The following is a 24,060-nucleotide window of genomic DNA, read 5'->3' on the forward strand; positions in this document are numbered from 1 at the left end:
TTCGAAACACGTCATTGGTTAGAATTAATCGATTTCCAAATCCGAGATACATCAAAATATCTCGGATTTCTTGACAAACAGATATTCTCGTGGGTACATTGTATTGCGCACTGATTTGATTTGATATATACATTTGGGATTACGCAATTATAATTTGGTTATTTTAAAATGTTGAAGTATTAGATTTTCGCTGTTTAGTGACGACATTATCTATAAACTGAAGAAGCTACGAATATTTAAACAAATCTTTCATTTTTAGGTTACGTTTTATGACGTCAGTACATTCAGTATGTGTAAAAAATGTCATTCTGATAGTGAATTCGAAAGGTTATTAATAATAATAAATTGATCAAAAACTCTGTCCTACTGCGCCCGCTGAACTCCAAGCGATTCTTTTGATGTTTCGATTAAAATATTTCGATCCTGTCCATCACTAGGCGGGATTATTTTGTCTTCAAAAAAATATTTGTTTTTTCCATGGTTTCTACTTGTACGATAGTGGTATATCTATGGTTTCTTTTTTCTTCTAGTAAAATAGTACTCTATTACAGCTGTCAGAAACAATTTGACAGATAATGGGGATAATGGATGCAGAATTCGCGTTCTTTTGATGTGGCCAGATTATCAAATAATATTATCAGCATTCGCAATTTCATTATCATGAAAACATGTAGGCTGTGCCTAGGGAATAAGGGAGAAGTTTTAATATTCGATGAAAACTTATCCCTGTTAAATAGGATTTTATCCTATTGTAAACTTAACGTAAGTATTTCTTATGTTATAGTGAACTTCTGTGCGATGTGTTTTCTGATGTCTAGGGCCAGCCCTGTGCAGGCACAATTGGAGCAATCCGCTCCGGGCGCTGATTATACCTAACACTTAATATAGCCTGGAACGATACGGTGAGACCCAAACGAGACATTTCCAAGGCCTTTGACCGGGTTTGTCACCGAGGAATTGTCAACAAACTGCCTTCTTACGGACTTTCCGCATTCCTGTGTGCGTGGATTGCAGACTGGTGGAGGGAAAGGTCGATTCAGACTGTTGATGATGGTTTCACCTCTTCCTTTCACTTGCTGGCGTCCCACCGGTTCGTCTTCGACTTTGTTTTCTTTGCACATCAATGACCTCTTGTCGTGTGCATCAATTCATTATTACGTGGATAACATTACAGTCCGTGCTAGCTTTTTGTTTGATAGGCCCCTGAATACACAAAATCCAACAGCTGAGAAGGCAGCAGGGAGGGCTTTGAAGCAGAGAATGGACGGTTACCTCGAGGGGGTTTCCTCTTGGGGTAAGAATAACCTAGTCGAATTTAATGTTTCAAAGACCCAATCATGTCTGATTATGTCAAGAAAGGATCGAAATGAAAATCTAGTTTCCTTCAACGGAAACAATCTTCCCAACATGCCTTCCATTGATATGCTTGGTGTAACCCTAAGTGACCAGCTTTGGCACGGGGACTCTATCGAAGCTAGAGTCAAGTTAGCCTCACAGAAGCTGGGTGTACTGTACAGGGCCCGCAGATAGTACACAACTGCTGACCCTTAACAAATCACAAGTGTGGCCCACTGTTCTATTTGGCAGCCACCTCCTGTCTGGGCCCCAAAATACCTGAAAAAAACCCTTGACTTGTGCAGCAACGGGTAGTCCGTTTGATAGATTCCCCTCTCTTAACAAACGGATTGCAATCCTTAGAGCACAGGCTTCAGGTAGGTATGCTGTCCCTGTTCTACCAGTATTACAATGGAAGATACTCCGAGGAACTATCGTCATTGATCCCTTCGGCACTGGTGCATGGTCGGGAAACACGCCAAGCGCGCACGCCCAACTTATGTACACAGTTGACATTTGTAACATGAGAACTGGTCGCTCCTACGATTCGTTCTTGAGTTCAACAGCTCGGCTGTGGAACGATTTGCCGGCCTCTGGGTTTCCTCCCTCCTACAACATGGGTCTCTTTAAGTCCCATGTTCACTCCTTCCTCTTCTCAAAAAGACTCCCACACAGCATCCCCAAAGGTGATAGGCCTTGAAGGAAATTATTTTCTTCAGGGCCTCCTGTGTGGAGTTAATGTAAAAAAAAACATAACAGCGCCCTAGAGCTTTTACTAGGGCCAGGCGCCATTTGGCTCAGGACCGACCCTATGCATGCTGTTATTAAATATTATGTAAGAACTGGAGTAATTTTCCTAATTTATTTACCTAACCGCCGTAATTTTAACAGGCACAAATTATGGAAATTACACTTCACTTCAACTTTCTACACAAACAAGTAATTACATTCGAAGAGATGACTAAAGACGCTTTAAAGTTCCATTTTGATTCAAAGTTCAAAATTTCCCCTATAGAAAGATCTATCAACATTTGCGAAAGTTTTTTTTCCATCTAAATTACAAAATTAACCAAAAATGGAACCTGATAATCAATTTTGAGCATGTAAATAGTTGTTTCTTGTAGTAATTGTTGAAATGAAGTGTTATTTCCATAATCTGTGCCTAAAATTGCAGCAGTTAGGTAAACGACTACCATACTTTTCAATCTTTCTCTGGCAACGTCTAAGTTAAGTAATAATGACATCTAAAGCGAGATCTGCATTTTCTAAACGTTTAATAACAGAGCGACAGTATTATGTACTATACAAATGTAAGGGAAAGTATTCAAACACTGATACTGACGCAGCATTAGAGCCGCGTTTGCGCAGGCTGCAGTGGTTGATTTATAGCGTTTATCATCATCATCATCACTTTTGGCTCTACAACCCCTGGTGGGTCTTGGCCTCCTCAAGAGTCTTCCTCCACTCATCTCGGTCCCGCGCCAGCTCTCTCCAGTTTCGAAGCTCCAAGGCAGACAAATCTTTGAGGACGTTGTCGCTCCATCTTAACCTTGGCCTTCCCAGGCTCCTTCTCCCTATCGGTCTTGAGCTCATGTAATGTAGCTCATGCTCTTCTTTATAGCGTTTATATGTAATTATTAAAAAAAATAGAGGTAAAGTTTTTACCAGGGAAAAGCTTATAATTTTAGTATCACAACATCATAAAACACAAAAAAGAGTTTGAAGTGAAATTGCAAATCCTTCACAAGAGATTGATTAATGATGTATATATCGATGGTTCATACATGACAAGTAGGTCGGCGATAATGTAATGACTAGAGTCTGCAGGCGATGGTGTTGCAGCCCTCGGAAGTGACTAGCGTCAAGGACGCGGCGACCGTTACGCACCATCACTAAAGTTACTTTCGCTGTGCTTGGAACTCTACATTAGTGGCTATTTTGTTGAAACAACGCATAATTTGACATGTTTTCTTCAAGCCGTGTTTTGACATAATAATATTTCAATTATTTTTTTAACCCATTCCTTCTGAGCTGCCACAATTTAAGGCAGCAATCTTAGAAGTCCTTCCCTCCGTACCACCATAATTCAAGCCTCTCAACAAAATGTTTATTAACGTAAATTGCCATCGTACGTCATTTTTTTCTTTTATTTAATTTGTTTAATATTAAAAATTAATTTTTTATTTAAGAAATACAAAAACAAAAAGTAATGTTATTTTTACTAAATCAGTAAATTCTGGACAAGTTTGCACAACAATTAATTCAGTTACTGTGGTAAGTTTCAGACAAAATAACTTTGGATGGGATGGGTTAATTAAACTTAAATCAAAAACCTATTTTAGGTATTTAGGTTAATATTTTGGTTTAAATAAGAGAAGGAAAAAAACTAACCTTAGAACTTTCACATCACTGACAATGGCCGCTAAGTGAACAACTTTAATTTGAATGAAATAACTATTAAAATGTATTATTTTCTCATCAGTTTTCTCTTTCTCCAGTTTGCCTCAAATATTTATACTGGAATCCATTAATAAAATCCTAAAAATAGCCAAAATGTTATGATTAATTTTTCATATTTCGCGCTGCTATCGTAACAATTGGTTTAGCTGTAAAAATTATTTTTATTATATGAACGAGATAAAAGTGAAGTTACAGTTTTCTTACAAATTCCCCAAACAAAACGAATGTGTTTTCGAAATATCAAGTTCTCTCAATTTTTCTATGATTGGAGTAAAAATGTGGATAGTGTTTTTGACAACATTTTTCACATTTGATGTTAAAATTTTACTATATATAAATAGTAATTTTTATTTTAAATGGATACACCGAAAAGATAATTTTATCTAGTTTCTAAAACAGTATATGTGTTTAGGGAAAATTAAAAAATAAGATGTATATAGCGCATTTGAAATACACAGAAAACATTGAGAACTGAACAAAAGTGATGAAAGTACTGAAGTGCGTATTAACCGTGTCCCACTTTTCTGTATATTTACCGTGGATTAGAACATAGCAAAATATTAGTAGAATGGTTGCTAAATTCGTTGCAAACAACAAATAATATTAATATCTTTCAATCCTGAAGATGAAAGCAAATTTATTTTCTCCATGTTGTGATTTAATATATTATTCAATTTCTCCTTGATTTGAGTGAATTTAATGTATTTTTTCCAGGTGTACAAGAATGATGGGTTTCCAGAATATGCTTGCATCGACTGTGTGGAGAAATTAGAGAATGTTGTATTATTCATTAACCAATGCGAAGAAAGCGACAGAATCCTTCGCATTAATCAGAACATAATAGACCGGGCAAACAATATTAAAACTGAAATCGAAGACTTAAAAGAAGAGTTTCCCATAGAATTCAAAGAAGAAAATCTAGAAATAAAGTTGATTACTGATACCTTCAATTTCGACAACATCACAAATGATACGAATAATGAAGATTTGGAAGAGATACTTTTTTCAGATTATAAAGATTCCACAATAGATGAAGATGAAAGTAAGGGAAAAAAAATAAAGTTGAAAAAGAAAAATAAAACAGATATATTTAATAAAAGCGAACAACTTTGTCCCATTTGCAGCAAGAATTTCACTAAGAATTGTAATTACAAACAACACTTAAAAACTCATGAGGAAAAGAATTTTGTCTGCGACAAATGTCCTATGTCTTTTTTCTTGAAAAATAAATTGAAGGAGCATAAAATGACACACAGTTTGCTCCGGAAGCACAATTGCGAGTTTTGCGATAAAACATACAAAACTAAGAGTCATGCTAAACATCATATGGAGTATGTTCACAGGGAGAGTAAACATTTACCTTGTCAATTGTGTGGGAAGGTATTTTATAGGCTAAAATATCTGAAGGTAAGTTTATGTTATTTTTTTAATAATTGCAAATTCACTTTCTGGTGTCATTTTAATTTATTTATCGGTTTCTACTAATAATTGTTCGTGGTCCTTGTTTCTGTTATCTATGGCCACACCAATTTAAATCTCACAAAATGAAATAATAATGGTACAAGTGTATTTGTATATTTTATGTCAAGAATTTTTGTTTTTTTTTATTCTAGTTATAAGAAAATTACATTTTCACTTATTTAACTAGAAATAACTAATACATTACACATAAATAGATTACATAACGATATTATTCACTTTCATTGTTTTGTTGATTGAGCATAAAAGTGAACAATTTTTTTTTAAATGTACCTAATGATATTATTCATTTTCATTGTTTTGTTGATTGAACATAAAAGTGAACAATTTTTTTTTAAATGTATCTACAATTTTTTCATTTTTAATTTTGTCTGGGAGGCAATTAATGATATTATTTATAATAGAGGAGTTCTAAGTTTGAAAGAGGGCAAGCGAGTAGGCACTACACTATATACATAGTTAGGGCTAGGGAATGCAATCCCGGTATACCGGGATCCCGAAATACCGATCTCCGGAAGAAATTTTGCGGGACTAATCTCGGTCGAAAATTTTGCGGGATCCCGCTGGACTTGCGGGATTACAGAGAAGCGCAGCTCATATGTGTTACTCTGCGCGCGATAATATGAGCAACCTTGAGGTTTTGATAAAGAAGGAAATGAATTACTTCGAGTCCGGTGGATTAAAAGGCACATACCTTCAATTCACTTACAATGCGCTAATGACTATTGTGCCAACCAGCGTGGAAGTTGAACAAGCTTTTTCAGCCGCTGGCTACCTTGTGTCCAATATCAGAAGCCGTTATCAGATGACACAAATAATACTTTAACTTTTTTACGAAGCTATTTCCAAAATAATATTTAATTAAACTTATGATGCTCATTGTACAAGAATATTGTTTATCGTGTGAACGTTATTATTTAAATTTAAGTTTCAGTTCAGTTTCAGTGCCGGCAATCCGGGCGTTTATTTTATTTTCATTTGTGTACATAGATTTCTTTTACCCACCTCACTAGACAAAGTCTGTTCCGAGGCGGGTATATTATGTAAATTTATTTCTTATCTTATTCTTTGCCAATTTATGACTTAAACTTTACCTATGTCTAACTAAAGGTATACCTATTAATAAATCATTTAAAATGTCCCAAAAAACTTGTTTTATTATAGGTATAAATTTAAAACTCTAAAAACAAGGTTGGTAGAGCGAGGTCTTTATTATACGATTTATTAGATATCTAAGTCCACTCTGCTGGATCCCGCAAATACCTGGATCCAGCGGGACTAAGATTATTCAGTCCCGCAAATACCTGGATTGACATTTTCTTGTGGGATTGCATTCCCTAGTTAGGGCACATGAATATTGGGTTTAAAGTTTACATAGAACGAAAACCAGTTTTCGTTTCTGCATCGAACGTGGGTAGTTCGATGGGCAGCAATTTTATATTTTTTGTTGTAAAACACATCAGCGTTTGTTAATCTATATCAGAGGTCCAAACTTTTTTGTCCCATAGACCACATGCTAATTTTTTGAATATTTTCAACTCCACTAATTCTCCACACAATATTTTCAAATTCGTGGTGGGTGTGGCTAGAGAATTTCGTAATAATTAATTGCCCATGAAACCACAAGATGTGATATTCCCAAAAAAATGTGGCTTTAAGGGCTCTCGTGGTCCCCATTTACATCTCATGCAGCCCCAATTTTTTTTTCATTTTCATGGACCCCCGCATGGAACAACTGATCTGTACGAATATATATTTTTTAAAACATAATATGTTATTATTATTTTTATGCAATCTGCAATCTAAAAAATGGTTAATGATTTTTTTTTTCTCTCTTCTTATATTATTATAACATTTATGAAACTTTATATCTCAATGTACTATGTTCATTTATTCATTTTTTTTTTTGTTTTGTTAGCTAAACATCAAATAAACTCTTGTTGTCTCTGTATCTTATAAAATATAAAACCATGTAAAAGCCCTTCAGCGCGATTAAAATTAATAAAATGAATTAAATTAGATTTTAAAAAAATATTCTACACTGTCTAAAAATTAGGATGGATTATTTTGCAGAATTTGAACAATTCATCAAATTTCAACGTTTATTTTTGGGTTCTGTGAAAGTTCTATTCAAGTTCTGTTATTATAGGTTAGTTGCGTGACAGAACTGAAATATGAAATATTTTTTTCTCCCTTCCTTAATGTATAATTTATTGTTTCAGACTCACATGGGTACCCACACAGCCGAGAAGCGTTTCGAATGCGAGCTGTGCCACAAGACTTACAGCCAGCGCTATATGCTTACTGCTCATTTGAGAGTGCACACCGGAGAACGCCCCTACGCATGTCGGTTCTGCAACAGCAAGTTCTCCGTGCTGCAGTCGCTCAAGGAACACGAGAGGCTTCACACGGGAGAAACTCCATACAAATGTCCCACCTGTCTGAAGGGATTCGCTCAGAAAGGAAATATGAAGAGTCATTTCAGATACAATCACAAAGATCTTGATTTTAAGAAGGCAATGATGGAAATGCGACAATACGATCTCTTAGAGACACCAACATAATATTTAAAAAAAATACATAATATTAATAAGTTAAAGAGGCATGCCATAATATCTCCCACTTGTCTGAATTAATTTGGCCATAAAGAAATAAGTCATTTCCGATACAAAGATCTGAATTTTATCAAAAAGCAATGCGACAAAACTAATATAATATTTCTTTTTGATTTGTGTTTGAACTTGCTTAAGTTGCTGTATTATTTCTTACTAAGTACTTTATTTCCAATAAAACTTTGTTAAGTATTTGTAAAAAATATTTTTTATTTTCCCACATTATTTTTTTAATACATACTTAATTTGAAATAAACCTTTTCTGAATACGTGTAAAAAATACCATTTTATTTACCTGTATTGTTTTTTATGCCTACTTAGTTTTAAATAAACTTTTGTGAAAAAATAACCTATTTTATGTACCCATATAAGTTTGCATGTTCAAGATGTTCACTTAGGATGGATTGTTTCAGAGAATTTGAACAATTCATCAATTTTAAAAGTTGATTTTCAAGTTCCTGTGATGGTTCTATTCAAGTTCTGTTATTATATCATCATTGCCCAGTTATTTCGCAAAATTGAAATTTCATCAGAAATTTAATAAAACTTTCAGAGAACTTGAAAATCAACTTTGAAATTTGATGAATTGTTCAAATTCTGTGAAACAACTGGTCATTAATGGTGACAAATCAATATGAACATGCGCGGCGCGGCTCGGCTCGGTCGTGTATGTCCCTTTAATAATGGCTTTTTCACATTCTATCTTCTATCAGAAATTCACAGCCTGGGTTAATCAGAGAATCTAGCTAACAAATTTGTTTTTTTTTTTCGTCCGTACACGTAAATTTAAAATATGGAAAAATAATTCTTTTCAAAATCCACAATATAATTATTATTTTGAAATTTCGCACTGCGGTCAACCGGTTTAGAACTATTAGTATAGCTAGCTATTCAATATTCAAAGAAAAGTCGAAATTGACGTGGCTTGGTTACATATTAAGAATGTCAGAAGACTGAATTCCACTGGGAAGACGTCGATTAGGCTGTACCAAGCAAAGTTGGGAAAAGGAAGTAACTTAGGACAAGGACGCCTGAAGGTGCCTTGTCGAGACGATGAGTCCCCGATCCGAATAGGACAAGTGCAAGAAGATCAAATGAGAAGTAAAAAAAATATTATAATATAGCTGTTGTGTTCTTTGCTTGTTGTTTTTTCACCAACCTTTTCTGATAAGCCACCGTTGCTGCAAAAAAATTGTCTTCTCTATGATTGAACTTAAAGTGGCTCTTCATATTGCACCGCTGGGCGTACCCTCGCTCGCATATGGGGCACTTATAGGGGGTCTCTCCCGTGTGTATCCGCTCGTGTTCATTGAGGTTTTGCTGCGTCATGAAGCAGCTTTCACAGAACTTGCAGCAAAACGGGCGCTCGTTCGTGTGCACACGCGTGTGGTTTTCGAGGTGCTTGGGGGACGGCCAGATCTTGTCGCAGACTGTACACGGATAGAAGCGCTTCTCTTCGTGCACAGCTTTATTGTGTTTCTGAAATCATATTGTTACCTTAATTAGTAAATCTCGCAATTATATCATTGTATGAAAAGTTGTACCTAAGAGTGAGTACCTTAAGAAAATGAGCCTAAAATAAAATAAAATTAAATGTCTTAAAAAAATCTAATTCCTCATAAAATGATATTTGATTTATACACCCTTTTCTAAATATTCGAGGATTAAAAAACATTTCAAATCAAGAAAAAAATCACAAAAATTTAAGAAATCAAAATATTTAAATTTGCAGATAAATAATTTCAAACAAACAAAAAGTCCTGGAAACTGTTACGTGTTATGACTGATATGTGAATTTTCATTAATAGATCATTAATTTGAAATTTTCATTAATAGGCAGAATTAAATTATAATACGCATAACAGCTCAGGAACTTGAACGCTTATTTATTCAGTTGGCCAGAACAATCAGAGGAAGATGGAGATAAAAAGGACATTTTCAAATAATCAACGCACAGTAAAATTCATAACTGAACTTGAAAACTGTGCACAGCGCACAGCTTACCTTTCAGAGAGCAATAAATGCCCCTGCTCAATATACTGGCAGGTTAAAAACATGAATACAAATTTTTTAATTTGGGAGGTGGTCAATGGGTACCGCCGCCCTGGGAACCATACTCTGGGTTACCAACACCTCTGCCACAGGTCACCTGAAGTGGTTCGCTACGTTTGGTGACTTAGCAGGGGTGCCCGGGCTCATGGAGGGTTGTGCGTTCTGGATCGCACTGATGAATGGGTCGGCCTACTTACTGCGGGGCGGGCCGGGCTGGGAGAGGCCGGTTGAGGGAGATCCAGTAAACCGGTTATCGCTGTCCGGGCCGCTGGATAGTACAGGGGCCCGACTCTTGGGCTCACGACCAAGGGTGGGCTGCCCCATCAGCCAGCGAAAAAACCCTGCCGCTGATGTTGTGCCGGTTCGTGACCGGTGAGGACCCAGCATCCAGCGTTTGGGGCGCACTGGGCGACCTCCACAGCCGGACTCTCCTGCCCATTGCCTGGAACCGCAGTCAGAAGAACATACCTTACATTTGGTGTATCCAGTTGCTCCACTCTCCAATTCCCCACCCAACCTTTTTAACCTAATCCTTCCCAACCCATCCTAAATCCCACAAACAAATAAAACAAACTTAAAAACTATGAATTCACAACCAATTAATATAAACTCAGCGACAGCGAACAGTAGGAGTCCTGAGTGTGGACCAAGGATGAAGGTGAATTTCGCCAACATTCGCGGTCTGCACACCAACCTAACTCCCATCCACCACCACCTTCTCTCATAAAATCCCATCTCCTCTTCCTTACGGAAACACAGATTTCCGAGCCCCCAGATACCTCCTATCTGAACTGCCCAGGATATCATCTGGAAAGCCTTTTCAGGCCAAAAGGAGGTGTCTGCCTTTACAGCCGTGCTGACATCAGCTGCGCTCGTCTCGCAAATATCGAGAGCGCAAAACACGAAGTGTTATGGGTACGTGTGGATCTCATCGGTATGATGAGAATTTATGCGTGCCTATATCGCTCACCAAACCTTGCCGAATCAGACACTGTTGAGTTGTTTAAATACTTGAGTGACACTGTAGATATTCTCTTGCCCCGTTACCCATCGGCCGAGTTTGTAATCCTGGGGGACTTCAATGTTCATAATGAACAATGGCTGAAGTTCTCGGGCCCAACGAACTCTGCCGGTAGATCAGCGGAATCCTTTGCTCTTATCCATGGACTAAGCCAACTCTTAGAATCTCCGACCAGAATACCAGACATCCCATCACATCGAGCCAACCTACTCTATCTGTTTCTCACTAGTGAGCCACTTGGGTACAGAGTGGAGGTGACAGCGCCCTTAGGATCCTCTGACCACTGCCTGATTACCACCTCTGTCCCATCCTCCGTGAACCGTTAACCTGACAAACATGTAAAGAGGAAGGTATGGCACTACAGGGCAGCAAAATGGGACGGCATGCGGTCTTTCTTCGGCGCCTTTCCTTGGAGTACTGTATGCTTTAGTTCCGAGGACCCATCAATTTGAGCACGCGAGGTAGGAGAAGTAATCACATCAGCAATGGATTGCTACATTCCCTTCTCCGTCAAATCCTCTGGAGCGGGCACAAAACCGTGGTTTGACCATCGCTGTGCTGAAGCTGTCAGACTCAAAAATAGGGCTTTTAATGCACTCCGGAAGATTAGCTCCATGAATAACCTTTCGGAATACCGAAAACGGGCAAGAGAGTTCTAAATAGAGCTAAGAGCGACCACGACCAGAGAATTGCGAAAAAGCTGGCTGACTGCCCCACTGGTAGCCGTGCTTTTTGGTCACTCGCTAGCTCGATCGGAAGAAATTTCTGCAGAACCACTTTCCCACCTCTGACCAAGCCTGATGGTCGGCTGGCTAACTCGGCCCGCGAGAAAGCTGAGTTATTAGGCAAAATTTTCGCGGAAAACTCAACTCTTCAAGATAACGGAGAGACTCCCCCTTCCATTCCGCACTGCGGTTTTCAAATGGAGGAACCGAAGATCCGGAACAGAGAGGTTCTCCGAGTCTTGAACGAGCTGAAAGTCGACAAAGCCAGTGGGCCGGACGGAATACTTGCCTTGGTCCTCAAGAGGTGTTCTGCAGAAATAACTCCAGTGCTCGCGAAATTATTCAGGCTCTCTCTCAAAGGTGGAAAGGTGCCAGATCTTTGGAAAAAGGCAATAGTCCACCCAATCCCAAAAAAGGGGGACCGCTCCGACCCTTCTAACTACCGCCCCATAGCCATCACTTCCATACCCTCGAAGGTATTAGAAAGGATGGTTAATAACAAATTGCTCACATATCTCGAGAATAACAATATCCTAAGCGATCGGCAATATGGATTTCGTCGAAACCGATAGTGTGGCGATCTACTCGGATATATGACGCATATTTGGGGGCGGTACATGGAGCGTTTTGGTGAAACTCAAACCGTTGGGTTGGATATCTCCAAAGCCTTTGACAGAGTCTGGCACCGGGCGCTTATCGGGAAGTTACCATCGCATGGGATCCGCCCAACCCTGCTTAGTTGGATTGCGGACTTTCTGAGGGCAAGAACACTTCAAACCGTGGTTGACCGCTCTTCTTCCTCACCGCACCAAATCAATGCGGGGGTGCCACAAGGATCTGTGCTGTCTCCGACGCTGTTTTTATTGCACATCAACGATCTCGTTGAATGTGCACCAATTCACTGCTACGCTGATGACAGCACCGTTCACGAGGGTTATCTTTTTGACAGGCCCCCTTCCACCCATGATGTCCGAACAGCTCGGGAAGTTTTGAAGTAAAAAATTGACTTGGTCGGTTTCAACGTCTCAAAAACCCAAGCGTGTCTGATTTCGGCAAAGAGGGAGATCAATGACTGTCTGGTGCAATTTGATGGGAGCACTCTCCCCAATAAAGACTCCATTGAAATGCTTGGAGTTACTATATCAGACCGGCTCAAGTATCGGGGATCCATAGAAGCCCGAGTAAATCAGGCCTCCAAGAAGTTGGGCGTCTTGTACAGGGCTAGGAGATTCTTCAACAGTGACCAGCTGCTGACCCTGTACAAGTCTCAAGTCCGCCCAACTATTGAATTTGAGAGCCACCTTTGGGCTGGTGCCCCAAAATACCTGATAAACCTGCTTGAGTCTGTGCAAAGGAGAGCGATCCGTCTGATTGACAATCCGATTGCCTTCTCTAATGCATAGACGCAATGTAGGCATGCTATGTCTGTTCTAAAGGTATTTCAATGGAGCCTGCTCCAAGGAGCTAGCAGCATTGATTCCTGATTCACCGGTGCACGAAACTCGACGGACACGAGCTGAACACCCGTTCACGGTTGACGTTGGCTTCATGAGAACGGGCCGTTTTTACGACTCGTTTTTGTGTAAGTCGGCTCGTATGTGGAACGAGCTACCGGCATCTGTTTTTCCTCCCTACTATAATCCGAGCCTCTTCAAGCCCCTACCTTATTCCACCTCACAACGCCGCCCAACCGGGTGGTGACATAGTTCCCCTGTCTGTACACTGCACAGGCAGGGATGCTCTTGTAAGGTGTCACATAAAAAAAAAACAAATAATCACCTTCAGATAAATTTCTCTGTAAAAAACCTTGTTACACTTATCGCACGGAAACTTGACTGTCTTCTTGTGATTAATATTAATGTGATCATCCAACCGGCTTTGGGTCGCATATCTTCGGGTACAAACGCTGCAGTGAAACTTCTTTTCGATAAGATGACACGCTTCATAATGTTTTGTGAGGTTCCGTTTACAGTGAAACGTTTTGGGGCATTTATCGCAAGAGAACTGATTCTCGATGTGGTTCTTCAATACGTGATTGTTAAACGACGAAGAATGACCGGGTTCAAAAGTTTCACCGCAGTAACTACAGAGGTAATGACTTGGCTTTAAGTCTTTTCTCTTTTTGCGGTGGATTTTACTATCATCGTCAAATTCTGCCCAAAAGTCTTCTGGTTCCGCATCAACGTTTTGCATGCCATCTTCGTTCATATTAGAATTATGATAAGTGTCATCGTCGCTTGAAAAATAATCCAGACTGAATGATTGCAGATCATTGAGAGAGATTATTGGTTTCTCTTTAATGAAATCTTCGGCTGTGTTCTTTCGTAAAACTCTGTCGCTGGCTTCGCATTGCTTCATGAACGTGACAACTGATTCCAGTTTTTGAAAGCATGAAAGACAGCTGTATTCGGGTAGTCTGTCTCTATTGTCCATCTGCAAGTTCGAAAAAATATTTATGACATGCTATCAAAAATAAAATACCAAGTGTTTTTTCTGTAATGTATTGTGATTTGCTACACAGTTACAGATTGATATACTTACCTCTGCAGGAGGTCCAGCAGGGTCGATCGATAAAGCATTGACTAAATTCGTCATCTATGGTAAGTTAGCGATATTTCCGAGCACGGTCAACAATTGATGTTGAGTAAGAAGAAGTTGTTCCGACAGTCGATAGATAAATTTTAGCACGGCCTCCATTGTATTAGATAAGCCTCGGTTATATGTCAATTTACACATCTTTTTTAAAAATCTCGTTTGTTTTGCGAAATTACTGGCTTATTAATGAATGGAGTTTAACGCTCTTTGAAGTGAAAAAAATAAGTAAATGCGGACAATGCATATTTAGGTTAGTATTTCAATTCAACATTGTCAATTTATTCATATTTCTAAGTAGCTGTTCGACGTTTCGGAAAGTCAATTCATAGACAATACGGCCAGTGTTGCAAGCATATATTGATTTCTTATTTATTGCATAAATATTATCATTATTGGTCTGGCTATCAACAGCGCGACCGTGCTTGGGAAATCGGTATAAAATCATCAGTAGTTATGCCTATCGATCCGATATTGTAAAGCTATCGATTGTACTCTGTTAGACCCCCAGGTGGCCAAAAGAGTATCTAACAAATTAAGTTGTTATTGGTTAATTCAAATAGTTAAAAAAATGGATATACAGTGAAACCTGTCTTAACGATCACCTCCCACAAAGAGTGATTCACGCAATGAACAAAACAAATTGTAAAAAAATTACCCGCTTAACGAACGTCGTTTCACATAACAAGTGTTGAGGCCCATGTTTTGAATGGGAAATTCAGAACATGGGAATGATCTCTCTTCAGAAGCTCGTGGGAATGTGATTCTTTAGGCAATTTTTGAGAAAATTAATTAGAGCATTCGGAACATAGGAATGATTTCTCTACAGAAACGTACAATATGTGATTCTGAAAATTTTTGAGAACATTAGTAATTGCATTTTTATTTTACATCAGCCCAGACAGGAGGCCCTGAGAAAAAAAATTCTCATGGCCTTTGTCATCTTTGGGGATGCTGTGTGGAGGATCTTTTTTTTGAAAGGAAAGAGAGTAAGTTCTGGGAAGGAAAATGGTATGAGGGTGGGTAGGAATCGGCATGGAATAAATTATCGTATTTTACATCAACTCATACAGGAATAATTGTGTCGCATAGCGAGTGTTTAGTGTTCTGGAATGAATTAGGCTCGTTAAGCGAGGTTCCACTATATTACGCTTATTACAATCAAATTTATTGGCACCATCAATGTGCTTTATAATAAAACCTGAATGTATTTTTAAATGGTTTTTTGTTAGTTTTCACTCATCTCAGAAATGGGTTTATTGCAGTCCCAATAAGGAATTTGAGTAAATTTTTTTTTTAAATTTATCATCCATTTTCAAACTTAAATACTGGTATTTTTTTTTTAAGTTCGTTTTCATATTTAAATTATTTCTCCAGATTTTAATATTTTTTAGTTCGCCAAAACAATCGCAAGTGGGAGTAAGAAGTGGGAGGTTGCGTGAAGTCACCCGTGCGCTGAATGTTCTGTGGTTAGTGCATTTTGTAAGGACATTTTTATCTTTAGTAAGGAATTCAGTACATTTTTTTAATCAATATTTACTGTGTAACTAATTTAAAGGTATTTTATTTATTTTTTAATATCAAAATTTCATCTGAAAATAATTGTTAACGTTAGAATTAGTGATTCTCGCGAAAACATTTCCAGACAAAACTCGTACACGGAAGTCCACACGGTATCATCGATCTACCTACGTAGCTCACACCGCGGCAGTACGGCGGGTTCTCCCCAACGGGGTTATTGTCATTGCTTTTACGTAAATTTGAAATGAGTTCATACTTACTCATTTTTACAAACACGTTAAATTGGCATGTAGGTGATTTTAATTAGTTCTTTGAGTTAATTATATTATGGCATAGCCATAATAAAATTTTCTAAAATTTAATTCCTTTCTAAAATGTCAGGAGATACGACGATGTAAGTTAAAACAATCGATAAAACTAAAAGGACAAACACTAATCATCTCAAAAACTCAGATCAACAAACCTCACTGCAGTGGGGGCTCGTCTACGAAGGTCTTTTTGTCAAAGACCTCCCAAAATATGCTGTAATAGTATTAATATAAAAAAGGATTTAACAAACTACCCGATTATTTTGTTTTTAATATTCGTGCATATTCGTACGGTAATAGCGAGTTCCAGTGCCATCTATCATCCAAATGAGAAGCTACTGAATGTACCTAGCGTGGGTCACTTCAAGTTTTGTCCCAAAGCTATCTCCTTTCTTTCTATTTGCTACACAGGCAAAGAAGGTAAACACCATCATGTCTGACGTATGCTTAGTATCATACAAAATTTATTTTCAAGGGATTTTCGTACATGACCGCTGTGAGATAGAGATATCTACGATGTAAGATTATTAAGGTATTATAGATTAAAATTAAAACTTTAATGGGAAAAGATCTTTAAAAGAAAAAAAAAACATTAATTAGTTTAATGTGTAAACCAATAATCTTAAATTATACAATATTGTACTACCGGCTTCAGGATAGGTGGGTACTGGCAAATTAATTACTTACATTGGCGTTTTTATAATATTCATTACACTGCACAATTCAAAACTGTATAGTGACCTCTCCGTCTTATTATTAATGTATGCATGTAATAGAAAGAGATGTTTAATTATTACATTGTACAATCTTAACACGGAGTACATTTGGCATCAGATTTCGTTCGACCAATCATGGAGCGTTTACACAGTAAAGCTTTTAAATCATTTTTCAAGAACGATTTATTAATTCTGAGAGTATAAATATATAAGTATATTCAGAATTGGTGTTTTTTGATCTACATGAATATATTTTTTGTAGTCTAAATATTTTTTTACTCAAATTCCTTATTGAAGAACGATTTCAAGCTGACTATTCAGATCTGCTAATTTAAAATAACTAAATGTATGTCACAAAAATATTATTTCATTGGCTTAAAGTATAGGTACGAACTTATTTTATGAAATGTTTATTTTAGATTCGGAAACTTTGTTTAGAAAATATTTCAAACTAACCTTAAATTTACAATACATTAAGAACGTTTTCACGGCCGTTCTGCTATCGTCAAATAAGTAGATCTCTCCTCCTGTTCCCATGCATAGTCGGCAGACATTCATGTTATAAATTTAAGATTAAATGAGACAGCAAAACCAGAATATAAACAAATACATTGATTACAAAACAACTTCTCAGCTCTCTCCCTACTTATCTTGAAAGTTTGACATGGTTTGACAGTTTGACAATGACAGCCATAGAAATACATGAAGACAGTTGACAGCATAGATTTAGTGATGGGCAACATCGAAGCATTAACATGATTGAAATATTTTAATCGAAACATCAAGAGAATCGAATGATTAATCGATTTAATAACTCGGTAGTTCAGCAGGAGCAGTAGCTGCGGACAGAGGCAGCGTTTACTGTAGGGGGGCATGGACCCATGGACCTAAAAAGCCCTAGACATAACTTTAGTGCGATTTTGTATGAATGCCATCGAAGCCAAATCTATGGTGAGAGGGAATTGCCATCTCGTATGACTACTTTTGAACTGATTAATATTCAATTGGTTTATTTATGGTATTCAATCAGCTGACATGTACCCGACGGTGCTATATAAATAAGTCAAATATTATTTTTAATTGTATATACTTTATTTCTCATAATTTTGGGACCCGAGTGAATAAATTATTGGGGCATCCTACTGTTATATTATCATATAAAGTAATTGATTTATAATAAATGGGATTGATCTGTTGAAATAGCCTTTATTGAACATAATTGCATATATTAGAATGATTCTTTTAACATAATGCATCACCTTAGCGTTTAAAGTATTGCCTGAAATTAAAGCATAGGGGGAGAAGAGGTAGAGCAGGATAGGGATACCTGGAAACGCTGCGTTGAGGTAATGGGTCTCCCACCCGAATAGGAATAGAGAACAATAAGGGGATGAAGATGAGAAGTAAAAAAAATATCATGTAGCTGCTGTGTTGTTTGCCCGTTGTTCTTTCTCTAACCTTTCCCTGTAAGCGGCATTAGCCACGAAAAAATTGTCTTCTCTATGATTAAACTTAAAGTGGCTCCTCATGTTGCCTCGCTGAGCGTACCCTCGCTCGCATATGGGGCACTTGAAGGGGGTCTCTCCCGTGTGTATCCGCTCGTGTTCGTCAAGGCTTCGCTGCGTCGTGAAGCGGCTCTCGCAGAACTTGCAGCCGAAAGGACGCTCGTTTGTGTGCACACGCTTGTGACTTTCGAGTAGCTTAGGGGACAGTAAGATCTTGTCGCAGAACGTGCACGGATAGAAGCGCTTCTCTTCGTGCACCGTCTTGATATGTTTCTGAAATCATATTGTCACCTTAATCAATAAATCTTGCAAGTATCTTGATATCAGTGGCATGCGATAATGATAATTTATTGTTACAGAACGTAGACAATAGGCATTTTACACATTGAAAGGGAAGATTAAATAGGGCAACATTAGTTGATTAATGCATTCAGGGGTTAAACGTTATTGTATCTACAGCAAATATGTGCTCTGCACGGAGAGCGAGTTATACATATTTTTCTTAAATACAACTCAACTTGTCCCAACTGCACCCTGCTAACATCCCCAATTGGGGTATGTTGTGAAGCTTACTTGGATATTCAGATCTGGTCACCAAACATGGATAAAGTCATTCCAACCAACATTTCAATTCTGAATGGTAGTCTTTTACCAGGGCGATACTGAGAGTATCTACCACTCTGGAACAAGCGACAAGTATACTATCATATACATACTTTGCTTTATGCCAGTCAATAATACAGTATGGCATTATAGGATGGGGTGGAACTTATAAAAAACACACACAACCGCCTTACATAGCATAAAAATTAATATTAAAAACAATTCTATTACATATTCATCAGAACTTTTGAATAAATAATTTTAAGTCAGAAAACTAAATACATTATACTTGTATACCATGCAACATTACAAATTTCCAAAGATAATCAATATAAATAAAAAATGTTTGTTTGTTCAAAATCTTAAATCTTCAAAAGTTTTTCACCGATTGCCTTGAAATTTTGACACGATGTTGCATTCAAATACGCTTGTGTTTTTAGATACCTAATTTAAATATGTCACCTGTGACAATTAAAAGCAAGCTTTTTGTCACCCGTGAAAGGTAAAAACATGCTTTTTTTAAACCATCACCATCTGTACAGCAAGAAGTTTTTTTTTTAAATCAGCGCCATCTGTTGGATATAAAAGCAACACGCGCTATTGTTTCTCTGCACAGACAGACTGAACCACAACGTCGCGTGCCGTCGTACAGCTAGTATTTTAAATAAAAATACACAATTTAAAAACATTAGATTACTCAGACAAACTTCAATACTCCCGACTCCAAAATGCAAAAAAAAAAATGGGGCAATTCAACTAGAAATATCTTAGAGTAAATTTTTTTAATTCATTACCAGAAAGTAACCAAAATATAAATAACAACAAAGATTTTAAAATTAATGTTAAAAAATACACCGAAAATATAAACTATATACTTTGGCATATACATACATAAAAAATAACAAACTAAATGACACATCCCCCATACACACAAGCCTAGCTTTAATGGTGGTAGATCTTATTTAATTTAATCTTATTTGTTACATAATTTAATTATGTAACATTATTTTTTTTAATAAAATATTATTTTATTTGAATTAAAAGTGAAATAAGACAATGACCACGACCTACTGATTTGTAGACCTTAGAGCGAATATATATCCAAATACATAATCACCTTCAGATTTCTTTCTCTGTAAAACACCTTATTACACGTATTGCACGGAAACTTGTCAGTCTTTTTATGATAAATATTAATGTGATCATCCAACCGGCTCTGGGTCACATATCTTTGAGTACAGAGGCTGCAATTAAACTTTTTCTCAGTAAGATGACATCTTTTCAAATGATCCCTGAGGAACCGTTTGGTGTGAAATGTTTTGGGGCATTTATCACACGAGAACTGCTTCTCTACGTGGTTCTTCAATACGTGATTTTTAAAGGACTTCCCGTGACTGGGTTCAAAAGTTTCACCGCAGTAACTGCAGAGGTAATGGCTCGGCTTTAAGTCTTTTCGCTTTTTGCGAGGTTTGTATTTACTTTCATCGTCAAATTCTGCCCAAAAGTCTTCTGGTTCAGAATCATCATTTTGCATACCGTCATCGTTTATGTCATGATTATGAAAAGTGTCATCATCGCTTGAAAAATAATCCAGACTGAATGATTGCAGATCTTTCAGAGACACAATTGTTTCCTCTTTTATGAAATCTCCGTCTAAGTTCATCCGTAGAACTCTGTCGCTGGCTTCGCATTGGTTCATGAACGAGATAACTGATTCCATTTTTTGAATGCACGGAAGGCAGCTGTACTCAGGTAGTCCATCTCTATAGTCCATCTGTAAATTAAAATAAAATCTATGTTAAATTTAATATTATCAAAGTTAATAACTTGTATATGTTTATGTAATCATTTTATGAGAAGTACGGAAAAGAGTACTCATAGCAAAAGCACATAAATAATAATAAAAGAGAAAAAAGACAAGAAAGTGTTGAACACATTATTTTAATCATCATCAACTTCTGTGGCAATAAAGTTTGAATTGGGTAGCGCTTCGTAGTACCTATAATAATTTCGTGAGATACTCGTAGATCTTCATATTTTGCTTTTGTTATAAGACGATCTTTATAAGTTTTACATGAATCTGCCATTGGTGCTGCTCTATATCTTAACAAGGTGTTAATGTGAATTTTATTGAATTCGCCTTCATAAACGTAGCAAAACAAAATATTCCTTGCATCACTTCTCTGATAGCGTAGCCATTTTATTTTAAGCCAATTTACTTTTTGACCATCCATAGTTTTTTTTTTTAAATAATTGTTAAGAGTGAAGGTGGCCTTTACTTTTCAGTCTATGAAGTCACCGTGAAGGCATTCATTAATCTTATATGGGGATGCATTCTTCCTTGCAATTTGGCAAATTATTTTCCATTCTGCTGGAGCACTCACACTAATATTCTAAGTTGCCCACTCGATTGTGGGATGCATCCATCTTGTTGGGAGTGGCCATACTCATTGAAGATATGGTCGATGCTTTCAATGTGTACAATACTTATAACAGCGTGCAGGTAGGCGGTAGCTATCGGTCATAAAAAAGAAGTGTTTACTGTTTACTTTGTTTTGAATGCATTTATAAAGGCAGGTTGCAACCTCACTACATCAGTAGACCCACGCTTACCTTCTACTCTACAAGTTGCAAATGTCGATGGGATACAATGTTGTACAATGGCATTTTCGAGCAGTTACTTCTATATATTCCCCTTGTGTATTGGTATTTTTCCTGCAGCACTAAGAATCTTCCTTTATTTTTTATATTGTCATATTTTTGTGTGTTTTGTCTCTTAACATGATTTTTAAAGCATTTTTGCTCCTATCTTTTCAATCACAGTCGTGGCAGAACACTGCTATCAGAAATTTTATATATTTAATACAAAAAAAAAAAATTTCGGTAAACTGCAATGGCCAAATTACAAAAAACAAAAATAAATCAAAAGTAAAGGTGAATTTTGTTTATTCAACCTCACATTATAACAATATCACTGACAAATGAAATCTAGATGAAAATGCGAATATTATTTTATTTGCCTTAAATGTAAATCACTTTTTGGATATTCGCCCTTATGATCTCTCAAAAACTGGCACTTTCCGTAGAGATGCGATTTCACTGTTTTAACAGAACAACACTGGTAGGGGAATATTGATATTTGATAAAAAAAACTATTTTCGTAAAAATGGCTGGTTCACCCTTCTTACAAAACACCGACAATATGTAAATTGAAATCAAGTGTTTTTTTTTAAAGAGCCTTTGCAAGCAGTGGAATTCGACGAGTTTACCCAATATCCTTAAAAAAAAACTGAAACAATTTTAAAACAGTTTTTTATAATCTGGTTTCACATGATACACAATAGTTACAGTTCCTGGAGCAGTGGGTTATTGCAGTCCCAATTGGAGAATGGTTTTGAAGCTTAGGAATTACCTGGCTATTTAAGATCTGCTAACTTAAAACAATAAAATGTATTATAATGTCATTGAAACATTCATTCATTTACTTGCAGCATAGGTGCGAACTTCGTGGTAAATAGTGCCGCACTTCTAATAGCCACAGATTTAGGAGAATACACTTTAGATTTTTTTTTTAGTACGTAGTAACATTTGCAAATGGTTTCGTTTGAATCTAAATATGCACAAATTATTTATATAACTCAAACTAAGAACCCCGACGTAAATATTTGTTTCTTGTAGAACTTTCGGAGTAATTAAGTTGAAACGAAGTGTGATTTTCATAATCTGTGTCTAAAAGTGAGGCGGTTAGTTAAATATTTACCCGAACTTATTTTATGAAACTGTGATTTGAAAGCATTGTTTAGAAAACAGTAATAGAATAACTAACCTTAAATTTACAATACGTTAAGAACGTATTTACGGTCGTTCTGCTATCTTCAAACATGTAGATCTCTCCTCCTGTTCCCATGCATAGCCGGCAGACACGCATTTTACAACATTAAGGTTAAATGAGACATTAAAAACAAAAAGAAAACATTGATTACAAATGACTTATTTTGACATTTAACAGCTGGGCGGGAGGCACATATGGGCGCAAGGTTGCCAATGCATATATTCTAAAATACCCACAAATGATGTTCAAATTCCCAACATTCCTTTACTTCAAAATGAAACAAAATTCTGTTGAAACTAGCATATATTTTTTTTATTTTATAATTTTCGGATTTTCTCCTTCGTTCAGGTTTAAAACATAGAAATTTGTTTTGAAAATTCGCTACGAAAGACAACGAAATTATAATACATTCTCACTTGCGTTGTAAATTTTATTTTTTAATATGATTGGATAATCAGGAAAATAATGATCTACGTCCAAAGGTCCGCATCATACGCATCGCATCAAACGTAATTTAGAATTCTTTGCAACGTTAGTCATACAAGTCAGGGCATCGCCAGCTTAAGAGACGGAACAAGGAAGTAGTCAGAATAAACTTGAAGTATTTAATTTTTTGAAGAAATTTGCTTCTGAATTATCACTTTGTGATGTCATTATTTATTATAATAAAACACAAATAACTTTGTTTACATCACTTTAATATATATATAACATCTTCATGTTTCATGAACACAGTTCACCTCATCAGGAGCAAGTATATACTAAAGTCAAAAATTAAATATAGATTACAATTGAACAGTGGAAGAAGTGTAAAGGGGTAAGAGAAAAAAAGTAAAACTCCACCCACTCTTACCCCTTCCCACTTATTCCACTGTTCAATTGTAATCTATATTTAATTTTTGACTTTAGTATATACTTGCTCCTGATGAGGTGAACTTTGTTCATGAAACATGTAGAGGTTATATTTATATTAAAGTGGTGTAAACAAAGTCATTTGTGTTTTATTATAATAGAAATATTTATATACAAGCCGACTTGTACCCGGTGTTGCTGGAGGTTATGAACAGGTACCTACATAGATATAAAAAAAAAACTTCTAAAAAAATTGCCAATACCGCACATCGGTGTCAATTCCTCGATAACCTCATTGCCTGTGGAAATATGACATCCCCAACTGGAGTACGTAAGTGACGAGAGCGAAGGGAGTGGAAAATTTTTATTTTCCGGTGCAAAAATACTTTTCCATAGATGAATACATATTTTCCCATATAAAAAATTCAACTTCTTAACCTAAAAACT

General features: G+C 36.7%; 3 protein-coding genes across 6 annotated transcripts in view; 1 reads left to right on the forward strand and 2 right to left on the reverse strand.

Annotated features, from left to right (window-relative positions):
• Positions 1 to 518: 518 nt before the first annotated feature.
• LOC149411961 (uncharacterized) lies at positions 519 to 8,057 on the forward strand. The gene is made up of 3 exons (XM_089646577.1): positions 519 to 762; positions 4,510 to 5,202; positions 7,497 to 8,057. Exons 1-3 carry the CDS (start codon positions 589 to 591, stop codon positions 7,836 to 7,838), a joined length of 1,209 nt encoding a protein of 402 aa, XP_089502703.1. The 5' UTR covers positions 519 to 588; the 3' UTR covers positions 7,839 to 8,057.
• A 189-nt stretch (positions 8,058 to 8,246) lies between these two features.
• LOC149411962 (uncharacterized) lies at positions 8,247 to 17,477 on the reverse strand. Of its 3 annotated transcripts, none has more exons than XM_089646578.1 (3): positions 17,278 to 17,477; positions 13,464 to 14,117; positions 8,247 to 9,365 (listed from the first exon to the last, which is right to left on the reverse strand). In XM_089646578.1, the coding sequence occupies exons 1-3, from the start codon at positions 17,377 to 17,379 to the stop codon at positions 9,000 to 9,002; spliced, it is 1,122 nt and encodes a 373-aa protein (XP_089502704.1). In that variant the 5' UTR covers positions 17,380 to 17,477; the 3' UTR covers positions 8,247 to 8,999. The 3 variants fall into 3 exon arrangements, with proteins under 3 accessions (XP_089502704.1, XP_089502706.1, XP_089502705.1); XM_089646580.1 differs by lacking the exon at positions 17,278 to 17,477 and adding an exon at positions 16,793 to 17,243; XM_089646579.1 differs by lacking the exon at positions 17,278 to 17,477 and adding an exon at positions 14,226 to 14,910.
• Positions 17,478 to 18,038: 561 nt separating this feature from the next.
• Positions 18,039 to 24,060, reverse strand: part of LOC149411963 (uncharacterized) — a 591,119-nt gene continuing 585,097 nt past the window's right edge. Inside the window, exons 1-3 of one of the 2 annotated variants that reach the window (XM_089646326.1) lie at positions 22,756 to 22,947; positions 20,047 to 20,703; positions 18,039 to 18,599 (exon numbers count right to left, since the gene is read on the reverse strand). In XM_089646326.1, coding sequence (XP_089502452.1) covers positions 18,237 to 18,599; positions 20,047 to 20,703; positions 22,756 to 22,857 — 1,122 coding nt within the window. In that variant the 5' untranslated portion in view covers positions 22,858 to 22,947 and the 3' untranslated portion in view covers positions 18,039 to 18,236. Of the gene's footprint in view, positions 18,600 to 20,046; positions 20,704 to 22,755; positions 22,948 to 24,060 lie in introns of those variants that run through there. The other variant, XM_089646327.1, reaches the window with a different exon arrangement.

The sequence above is a fragment of the Hesperophylax consimilis genome, chromosome 24 (genome assembly GCF_061612785.1).
Source record: "Hesperophylax consimilis isolate HC1 chromosome 24, BYU_Hcon_1.0, whole genome shotgun sequence".
Taxonomy (NCBI): domain Eukaryota; kingdom Metazoa; phylum Arthropoda; class Insecta; order Trichoptera; family Limnephilidae; genus Hesperophylax; species Hesperophylax consimilis.

Excerpts from the sequence above, each read along its gene's own strand:
- LOC149411961 (XM_089646577.1), top strand. The coding sequence starts at position 589 with ATGCAGAATTCGCGTTCTTTTGATGTGGCCAGATTATCAAATAATATT. Across the intron at positions 763-4,509 it reads TATCCTATTGTAAACTTAAC|GTGTACAAGAATGATGGGTT; the intron begins GTAAGTATTTCT and ends TATTTTTTCCAG. Across the intron at positions 5,203-7,496 it reads ATAGGCTAAAATATCTGAAG|ACTCACATGGGTACCCACAC; the intron begins GTAAGTTTATGT and ends TTATTGTTTCAG.
- LOC149411962 (XM_089646578.1), bottom strand. The coding sequence starts at position 17,379 with ATGAATGTCTGCCGACTATGCATGGGAACAGGAGGAGAGATCTACTTA. Across the intron at positions 14,118-17,277 it reads TAATGTATTGTAAATTTAAG|ATGGACAATAGAGACAGACT; the intron begins GTTAGTTTGAAA and ends TCGAACTTGCAG. Across the intron at positions 9,366-13,463 it reads ACAGAGAAATTTATCTGAAG|AAACACAATAAAGCTGTGCA; the intron begins GTGATTATTTGT and ends ATATGATTTCAG.